Below are 8,692 nucleotides of genomic sequence, written 5' to 3' on the forward strand. Positions count from 1 at the left end.
ACGGAGATGACTGCACAGGAAAACAGGGGAGAAAACACCTTGCAATTACACAGTGCTTTGCTCACGTCAGTGGCAATTACTCCTGGGTGTGGACACAAACCGTGCCTTCTGAAAGAATCTTTTCACGTGGCTTCTGCCTCTCAGCAGACCGATGCCTGGCCCTCCTCAGCCTATCAGAGCACAGGGGATCACCAAGCTCCATGGTGCCCATCAGCTCGGAGGTGCTGGGAGTCCCCAGTGGGCAGGGAGGAGAATTGGTTCTGGAGGCGGGTCAGGCACCTGGGAAAACCACTCTGGCATTACCACTCCTGCTGGTCCCGCCAGCCCCAGCTTGCTCGCCATTCACAATAATGACTGCTTGCATGGAGAGCTCTCTGCTGGGACCTCCTGAGGCCTTGGGCCTCCACTGCCTGGGAAGGGGGTTGAGACATCACCCCCTGTGGGCCTTCTGGAGCCCCTCTTCTCCTGCCCACCCCCCTCCCCTAGCCTCTTACCTGATGTCTGAGTCACACTTAGGATCCTGTCACTGTGAGCTGTGTTGTGACGCCTGGCTGACAACTTTACCACAAACACATTAAAAGCTCCCAGCACTTCTGGGTGCGTAATAGCCCAGGAGAAAAAAGCCTCTCCCAGGCTTTCTTCAACCAAAATCCTCCTCCCAAACCCTCCTCCCCCAGGGGCCTGCTCCCCACCACCTTTGACTGCTCGAGCCTAAGAAAGAGCTAAGATTTGTTTTCCTGTCAAGCCTTTCCAAGTGACGATTAGAGGAGGGCTGGTAAGGGCAGGTGCCTGAGACCTCTGAGGCCACGCACCTCATCAGGCCATCTCAGGCCATGCAGGAGCAGCACATCCCTCCACCTGTGAGCCCCGGAAGGTGAAGATGCAGAGAGAGCGCAACTCATCTTCAGCTCTGCCTCGGAGGACAGGGGAGCGAAGGATGAAATGTGAAATGTGCGAAGAGTGGCCTGATACTGAGTGCTTCCACGTGCTGGTGTTGTGTTCATCCTCCTAGGAACCCTATGAGGCAGGGGCTGAGTTATACCCACTTTACAGATTAGGAAACTGAGGCTTAGAGAAGTTCAGGCACTTGCTCAAGTCCAAAGACCTAGGAAGTCAGGGAGCTGGGACTTGCATTCAACCCTCTGCCAGCCTGCAAAGTCGTTCTAACAAGACTGCCTTCTTCCCTATACAGTATCCTTCTTTCTCTCCTCATCCCACCGGAGATGGCAGTAACCTCAGGGTTGCAGTGAGAGCTCAGCCTGCAAATCCAAAATGGAATAAATTCACCTTAGGGAATGGCCTTGCCAGTCCAGCCCCTTTTTCCTCCCATCTGAGCCCACCCATAGGAGCCCCCCACACTGCCATTTTGCCTCACAGACCAAAGCCACCATCCCTTCTTCCTGTCTGCAGCCAGCTGACAAACAGCGAGTCATGTCCCCCTATCCCACCCCCCAGCCAAAGCAGAGAAAAGAGAGGAGTGAGACACAGGAACAATTCTTTTATTGTACATTGGAGAAATAGCCCTGTGTGCTGGTTCAAGGTGCAACATACAGAATATTGAATTAAGAAAAGAAGGAACGGGGAAGGGAAGGGAAACCTCTTGAGGTCCAAAGTTGCAAACAAAAAATGGTAAAAGATTTCCTCACGCAAGAGGCATTTTTGCAAATACCATGCAAAACAGGCAGCTGGTGTGCCTTAAGAGAATCCCTATAAATAACAGAAAAGACACTCCAAGCATTCCTGTACGTGGACTCAGAGCACAGAGAAAAGAAACTAAAATGCCTTTTGGCATTTCAAGATATTTGGCACTCTTGTGATTACATTTTTTTACAGTCCATTAAAGAGAATAAACTGACATAATATTAGAGAAATAAACAGGCTGCTCACACAACAGACTGCAAGGGGAGGTTAGAAAAAGCTCAAGCATTTTTTTCTTTGTTTTTCGTGTGTGTGTGTGTGTGTGTGTGTGTGTGTTTGTGTGTGTGTGTGTGTGTGTTAAAAAATGTGTCCATTTGCATTAACTTGGGCAAATAGCTTGCAGCAACAAAGAAACACAAGCTTTACAACTCATTTTAAAATAAAACAAGAATCTTTTCTATGTATCATTCCTTAGAAAAGTTCTCCTCTTGTTTTAAACACATTCCTGATAACTTCTAAAGATGACCAAAATAAAACAGAATATCTACAGAGATCATTTTCTGAATGTTTTATACATCCGAGGATAACAACATAAAAAAAATAAAACTGGACAGCATTTCACATCCAAGTGCACAGAACCATTTTGCAAGATTAAATAATGTAAACATTGGGAACAGCCAAATCAGCGAAGAATGCCAACACCTCAAAACACCTGGTGTTGCCGCTTCATTAAGTGGTTCAAAATCCAGATCTATAATTGCGCAATATTCACCGTATAGAAAAAGAAATGGATATTAATTTTGACAAATAGCTGCAACTGAGACTTCTTTTTTATTTCTTTATATGTGTGTATATAGTGATTTTTTTATTTTTAAAATTTTATTTATTTTTTTATTTTTATTTTTGCAGAGGAGCCCAGAGCCTTCTCCTCCTCCTCCTCCTTCTCACGCCTCATCTGTCTCCCGGCCTGACACCAGATACAGGTTGTTGATTTCATCGTGGGTAGCAAGCTAGTAATACATTTCAAAGTGCTTTCTCTTTTCATGCTTTTTGCCAATAACTGTTATCGCCGTTCTTATTCTCTCCCTTAACTCATTGTCTTTGGGGGAGTTAGACACCAGGGGGTGCCTTGTCGGTCATATTTTTCAGCACGTCATCAATCCTATCATCTTCAATAACAACTGCAAAAAAGGGGGGAAAAAAGAGGTGAGCGCGCTTGGGCCTCGCCAGAGATCTCTGACATTTCCCGTTAAGCCCAGAGTTGGAGGTTGGGAGAGGAGAGGGCGAGAGATTGTGGCTCACTGCGCGGTGAAACAGCTCCAATCTCCTCCTCCCCTGCTGGGGGTCCCTACCCTGCTTTCCTCGGAACCACCCCACCACCCCCTATCCTCCAGTCAGCGTCCCAGCTCCTTTCTGAGAAAAGGAAACAGAGAGGGCGCCAACCCGGCCGCTCCTGCTGCAGCCAGGGTGCGCACTCGCCGCGTCCTTCCCGCACCGGGTGCGCTAATTTAGACAGAGAGGTCTGGAACTGTGGCAGGGGAAGAAGCCAAAGTCTTCGGGTCTCGGGACCCTCGGGGAGTCCCGAGCGCAGCTCTGGTGGGCAAAGCTGGGTGCGGAGGTGCGTGGCGCCAGAAGGGGACGCCAAAGCCGGTTCCCACGACGCGCAGCGGGTGGGGGTTAGGGCCTGGCCTGGGTAGGCGCCCACTCCTGCGCGCCCTCTCACCGCCGCGGACCTACGGACTCAGCCGCTCCGCGCTCCCCGCTGCGGCAAAGGTCAGAGCCCCCCTTCGCTGCCTGCCACTGACACTCGCCGTAACCTCCGCCTCTCTCACCGTCTCGACCTAGCCTCGCCTTTCTCGGTCCCTCCAAAAGTCCCTCGGCTCTAAGGCCGCCGATCAAGGTCTCTAGGTCTCCCTGTCTAAGGTGTCGGTCGCCCTTATTGTTCTGGCGGCTTCTGCGTCTTCCCCAGACCCGTGTCCTCGGCTCTGTCTCTCCGGCTCCAGCTCCCCTCTCGGGAGCTTTGTCTCGGTCTCAGCCACCCTCGGTCTCCCGCGTACCCCCTCCCCTCCATCCCTGCGTCTCAGTCTCTTTCGGTAGCCCTCGGTCCCCCTCATTGTCCCCGAGCCTCTGGAGCTCCTCTCGGAGCCTCTCTCCCTCTCCACCTCTCTGGGGCTTTTCCGATCGCCCAGGCCTGGCAAACCCCCCTCAGGCCAAGTAACAATGAAAAGCCCGTGCAACCCGAACGCCTTCGCCTTCTCCGCAGGAATTGGGATCCTCCTCACGCAGGTCCCCACGCCGTCCCCTGGGGGACCCTGGGACCCCCTCCCCCCAGGGTTGTGGAGCTAGCGCAGCTGCGACTACACTGCGCAAAAGGCGGGGGTGGGGGCGCAAATCAAAAAGCAAACTTTGCCGCCGGTGGAGACCCCCAGCTGCAGCTAGAAGCCGCCACGCCCCCGGGGTGAGCTGGCCAGGGATCGGGCTTAGGGGCACGCATGCCTGCGACCCGCTTCAGCCGGACCCGCAGTGCGGGTTCCCCCAATTCTGCAGGAGGGGATTCCGTCGGGTCTGAACGGGATCCGGCGGGTGGGAGACCTCCGCAACCCTGGCGCTGGCCGTGGCGCGGGAGAAAGCGGGTGTCAGGGAAGGGGGCCGCGAACTCACCCCGCTTGCTCCGGCCGATCTGGCCCAGCTTGGGCGGCCGCTTGTTCTGCCCGGCGCCGAAGAAGTTGTTGGTGTCCTGCAGGCGGCAGGAGAAGATCTGGCCCACGTCGCCGCCGTCGCCGTAGGGGCTCAGCTTCTCGTCGCCGTAGGGCAGCACCTCCGACATGGTCGCGTCCGGGGGCTCCGCCGCGGCGCCTCCTCCGCCCGCGTCCCCGCCCGCGGCGGACAGGGTCAGCGGCGCTGGGGCCGGGGGCGGCCGGCCGGGGACGGCCCGCGGGCTGCTGCGGCGGTGGCGCCGGCGAGAGGCCGGGGGACGCCGCTAGGGCAAGAGCGCGGCACCCGCGCGAGCGGCCCGGAGAGCGCCCGCGGCTGCGCTGCGCTGCGCTCCGGCTCCGCGCGCGAGTGGCTGCTGCTCCGCCAGAGGCGAGCAGGACTCACATCCTCGGCGCGCTGGGGCTCTGGGCGGGGGCCGGGCCGGGCGGGGCCGCAAGCCCGGAGGGAGGAGGCGTCCCTGCGAGCCCGGAGGGCGCGGGACCGAGGAGGGCGCACCCCGGGAGCCGGGCGGGCCGGTCCTGCGGCGAGTGCGGGCGGAGGCGCCGGTTCGGGGAGGCAGACTGGGAGCTGCGAGCGGCGGGGCTGCGAGGGGTGGAGGGGGAGGGGAGGGAGGGAGGAGGGAGGGCACCAGGGGAGGAAACCCGGAGGGAGGGAGGGGGAGAGAAACCGAGAGGGAGACGGGGAGAAAAACAGGGACTGAAAGACGGGGAGGCAGGGGAGACGGTGGAAGGAGGCAGAGGAGAGGGGGAGAGGAAGGAGAGGAGGAGAAAGAAGAAAAGGTGGGGGGGGGACGATCTAGAACGGAGAGACAGGGGAGAGATGAGAGGAGGAGGGAAAGGATCAGGAGGGAGAGGAAGAGGGTCGGAGAGGGAAGGAAGGGAGAAAGACAGAGGGGGGAGAGGGAGGCAGGGACAGAAGAGGCAGCGAGCTGCGAGGAGAAATGCCGGCCGCGGCGCCGAGGCGAGGCGCGGGGAGGAGGGCGGGAGGAGGCGGGAGGAGGGGACCCGCGGGCCCCGGGGAGAGATCCCTGCGAGCAGAGCGACGTCACGGGGCCGCGCCGGCTGGCCCGGGCCGCCGCTAGCTTCCTGCCCCCGCCCCCAGCCCCAGCCGTCCCGCCCGCGGGTGTTTACTGGGCCAGGAGCTGCTGCGCGCCCGCCCCGCCGCGGGCTCTGCCTCCCGAGGGGACCTCGGGGGAGTGGGGGTTCCGGGAGCCAGAGAGGGAGTGGACCCACGACGCACAGGCGGGGAAGGGCAAACGCATGCTGACCTCCCTGGGGGACAGATGCTGCGGGGCCAAGATCGGAGGGCTCCAGGGCCACCCGCCGACACAGCCTCCCCCGCCAGCTCCAAACTGGGGGGTCCTTCTCCCCACCACACTTGCTGCCCAATTCAGACCCTTAGGGCCCAGCCACTGGGGCCTCACACTCTCCTCCCGCCCCCGCTCAGTCCGACCTGGAAGGCCTCGCTCCCCCCGCCCCCGCCCTACGGCGCAGGACTCCTGCTCCCGCGGGGCCTCCGGGAGCGGGAAGAGGAGGGGGAGAGGGAAGGGGCAGCCCCGCCTCCCGCAGGAGCAGGGAGCGCCTCCTCTCGCCGGGCTCGCCCGGGATGCCTGGCTCCCGGCGTCCTCTGCCTCTGCTGGGAACGTCCCGGGCCTGCCGCCCTCTGCCCTCGGGGGCTTCCCTTCCAGCAACAGCCGCGCACCCTAGGGAGAGACTACGGCCTCTGAGATGAGGACCGGTCTCCCCGATCTTGGGAGGGAGACTGGGGCAGCCCCAGAGGCCTGGGAGGCGCATCTGCCAAGCAGATGGTAACTCCGAGGGGGCAAGGTGCATGAGGAGCGCTCATTATCCTCACCGGAGCCAACAGCACCTGCCTCCGCCGGAGACCGTCTTTGCTCAGCAGAGCCAGCTTGACCACAGGGAGGGGCAAACACCCAAGGTCATGCCAGCTGCTGGAGTCATGGCTAGGAAATACAGCCAGGTGGCCCAGTCTCGCCCAGCTCATTCCGCGGCCCTGCAAGGGGTCCCATCAACAGTGAAAGGAGCTCTCCCTCCCCTCTGGAACTCTAGCAGATGGGGCTGGAGGCAGAAGGGGGAGGTTTTTTTCCTGGTAAAACATCTGGTGGGGGCGGGGGGAGTCAGTCCAGCCGCCTCTCCAAACTGTGTAAAAGGGTTGGCTGGCCTCGGGAAGCCAGATCCCCCACGGGGTGGAGGAAGGAAGCTGAGAAAGGGGAGACTGAAACCACGTGGCAGGTGGAATAAGTATGCGCCTTGGATTCAGGTCTGGGTTTGAATCCCAGCCAGGTGGCTTGCTGACGGTGACGCTGGGCGGGTCATCTCTCCTCTCCGAGCTTCCATGATCTCTGCCGTCAGTATGGATATATGGCTAACTACTGCCTGTGTACCCTGCAGGACAGTTGTGAAAACAAAAGTCAAATCAGGCTCTGATGCCTGGCTGGGTGTGGATGTGCAAAAGACATCTGAGAGATGACTTAATGAGTGAGAAACAGCAGTAGCACTTCATTCGTTTCCATTTCAGGACCACATGAGCTGGGAGAATCCTTAGAGATGAGCTGGGCCTATCCCTCATTTCCATATGGGGAAGCAGAGGGCCAGAGGGCCAGAGGCTAGCCCCAAATCTCACAGCTTGTCAATGGCAGAAGCCTCAGGTCCCCAGACTGACCTTGTTCCTCTCCACAAGCCACCTGCTCATTCATTAGGGCTTTCCCGAGTGCCTGCTTTGAGGTTAGCACTGAGGCCAAGTGCTAAGAGAGAAAACAAGAGCGTAACAGGCAGGAGACACAAGAAGTGCTGACATTTGCCTCCTGCTTTCTTATTTCCCCCAAAGCATTTTCACATCCATTATTGACCTTGCATCTCAAAATAAATACCTTTTGAGGTAGAAAGAGGAGACGTTGTATCCCTGTTTAACTGACGTAGCAGAAAGAGGATAAGTGACTTGCCCAAGGTCGCAACCTAGTGATAGAGTCAGGAGAAACCACTGTGGCCAGCCGTGATTCCATAGGGGACTTCCTGCAGTGGTGTCAGCATGCAGGGCTGGAACCACCCCATTCATCTCACATCCACCTGGCTCCTTCCCTGCTGCTGAGAGGCACAAAGCAATTTACACACTGAGCACCTACGACAGCCTCACCGTACAGAAGATAAGCAGAAAGGCACAGCAAGGGCTGACGAATCCTTGCACACACAGCAAGTGAGAGCAAGAAGAGGGGCCCATTATCTACCCCATCTGTTTTTATGTTTACCTTGCCTTGTTCCAAATAAGGTTAAAGGTGGCAGCATCCCAAGTTCCCAACTCAATACCCACCCCCTTCATGAAGCACATGTGCCTCATGGCGGTTGACAGCTTGAAAAGCATCTCCGTAACTATGTGCTCATTAATTGCCAAGCTTTGGAAGTGGACAGCACTGGGGCTGTCAGGCCCATTTCACAGACAAGGTGACTGAAGGTGGGGTGAGGTCTCCAAGGTCACGCAGAAGTTCCGCAACGGCAGGGGGGAATCACTATGGCTTGCCTCCACCCCCATTCCTCTCTCTTGTCTTCATCACAAAGGCCTCTCTCAATCCTCCGTTCCTTTCAGCATTTGGTGGAGGCATCCCTTCACCTTGAAGTCAACGCATGTCCTGGGACTCCATTCCTGCCTGTTTACACTCATTCCCAAAAGCCAAAGGGGCTGGCTCTGAACCAGAGGCCCAGGGCTGTGTTGAAGGGGCCAGACCCAGATGAAGGAACCTAATAAGGCAGGAATGAAGGCTTCCTCCCCACCTCCCCACAAGAAAGCCTGGCAGTACGTGGTCTGGGGCAGTAGTCTAGGATGAAGAGCCTACTGAGGCAGTCAAGTTCAAAGCCCTGGCTGGGCTCAGTGGCTCACACCTATAATCCTAGCACTTTGGGAGGCTGAAGTAGGCAGATCTCTTGAATCTAGGAGTTCAAGACCAGCCTGGGCAATATAGCAAGATCCTCATCTCTACAAAATATTTCAAAATGAATTGGGCATGGTGGGGGACGCTTGTTGTCTCAGCTACTTGGGAGGCTGATGGGGGAGGACTGTTTGAGCCAGGAAAGTTGAGGCTATAATGAGCCGTGATTGCGCTACTGCACTCCAGCCTAGGCAACAGAGCGAGACGCCATCTCAAAAAAAAAAAAAAAAAAAAGTTAAAAACTCTGCTCTGGCCGGGCGCGGTGGCTCAAGCCTGTAATCCCAGCACTTTGGGAGGCCGAGGCGGGTGGATCACGAGGTCAAGAGATCGAGACCATCCTGGTCAACATGGCGAAACCCCGTCTCTACTAAAAATACAAAAAATTAGCTGGGCATGGTG

General features: G+C 57.3%; 2 protein-coding genes across 2 annotated transcripts; both read right to left on the reverse strand.

Annotated features, from left to right (window-relative positions):
- Positions 1 to 1,478: 1,478 nt before the first annotated feature.
- CAMK2N1 (calcium/calmodulin dependent protein kinase II inhibitor 1) lies at positions 1,479 to 5,295 on the reverse strand. The gene is made up of 2 exons (XM_032300671.1): positions 4,300 to 5,295; positions 1,479 to 2,819 (listed from the first exon to the last, which is right to left on the reverse strand). The coding sequence occupies exons 1-2, from the start codon at positions 4,463 to 4,465 to the stop codon at positions 2,749 to 2,751; spliced, it is 237 nt and encodes a 78-aa protein (XP_032156562.1). The 5' UTR covers positions 4,466 to 5,295; the 3' UTR covers positions 1,479 to 2,748.
- Positions 5,296 to 5,426: 131 nt separating this feature from the next.
- LOC116566405 lies at positions 5,427 to 6,564 on the reverse strand. The gene is made up of 2 exons (XM_032300670.1): positions 6,208 to 6,564; positions 5,427 to 6,055 (listed from the first exon to the last, which is right to left on the reverse strand). Exons 1-2 carry the CDS (start codon positions 6,355 to 6,357, stop codon positions 5,480 to 5,482), a joined length of 726 nt encoding a protein of 241 aa, XP_032156561.1. The 5' UTR covers positions 6,358 to 6,564; the 3' UTR covers positions 5,427 to 5,479.
- Positions 6,565 to 8,692: the final 2,128 nt, after the last annotated feature.

The sequence above is a fragment of the Sapajus apella genome, unplaced genomic scaffold, assembly GCF_009761245.1.
Source record: "Sapajus apella isolate SASKATOON/1434 unplaced genomic scaffold, GSC_monkey_1.0 scaffold43, whole genome shotgun sequence".
Classification (NCBI taxonomy): domain Eukaryota; kingdom Metazoa; phylum Chordata; class Mammalia; order Primates; family Cebidae; genus Sapajus; species Sapajus apella.

Bases quoted from the DNA above. Each gene is read 5' to 3' on its own strand.
- CAMK2N1 (XM_032300671.1), bottom strand. From the start codon at position 4,465: ATGTCGGAGGTGCTGCCCTACGGCGACGAGAAGCTGAGCCCCTACGGC. The intron at 2,820-4,299 runs GTGAGTTCGCGG...CCTTTTTTGCAG, and splicing joins GATCGGCCGGAGCAAGCGGG to TTGTTATTGAAGATGATAGG.
- LOC116566405 (XM_032300670.1), bottom strand. From the start codon at position 6,357: ATGAGCTGGGCGAGACTGGGCCACCTGGCTGTATTTCCTAGCCATGAC. The intron at 6,056-6,207 runs GTGAGGATAATG...GTCTCTCCCTAG, and splicing joins GGCAGGTGCTGTTGGCTCCG to GGTGCGCGGCTGTTGCTGGA.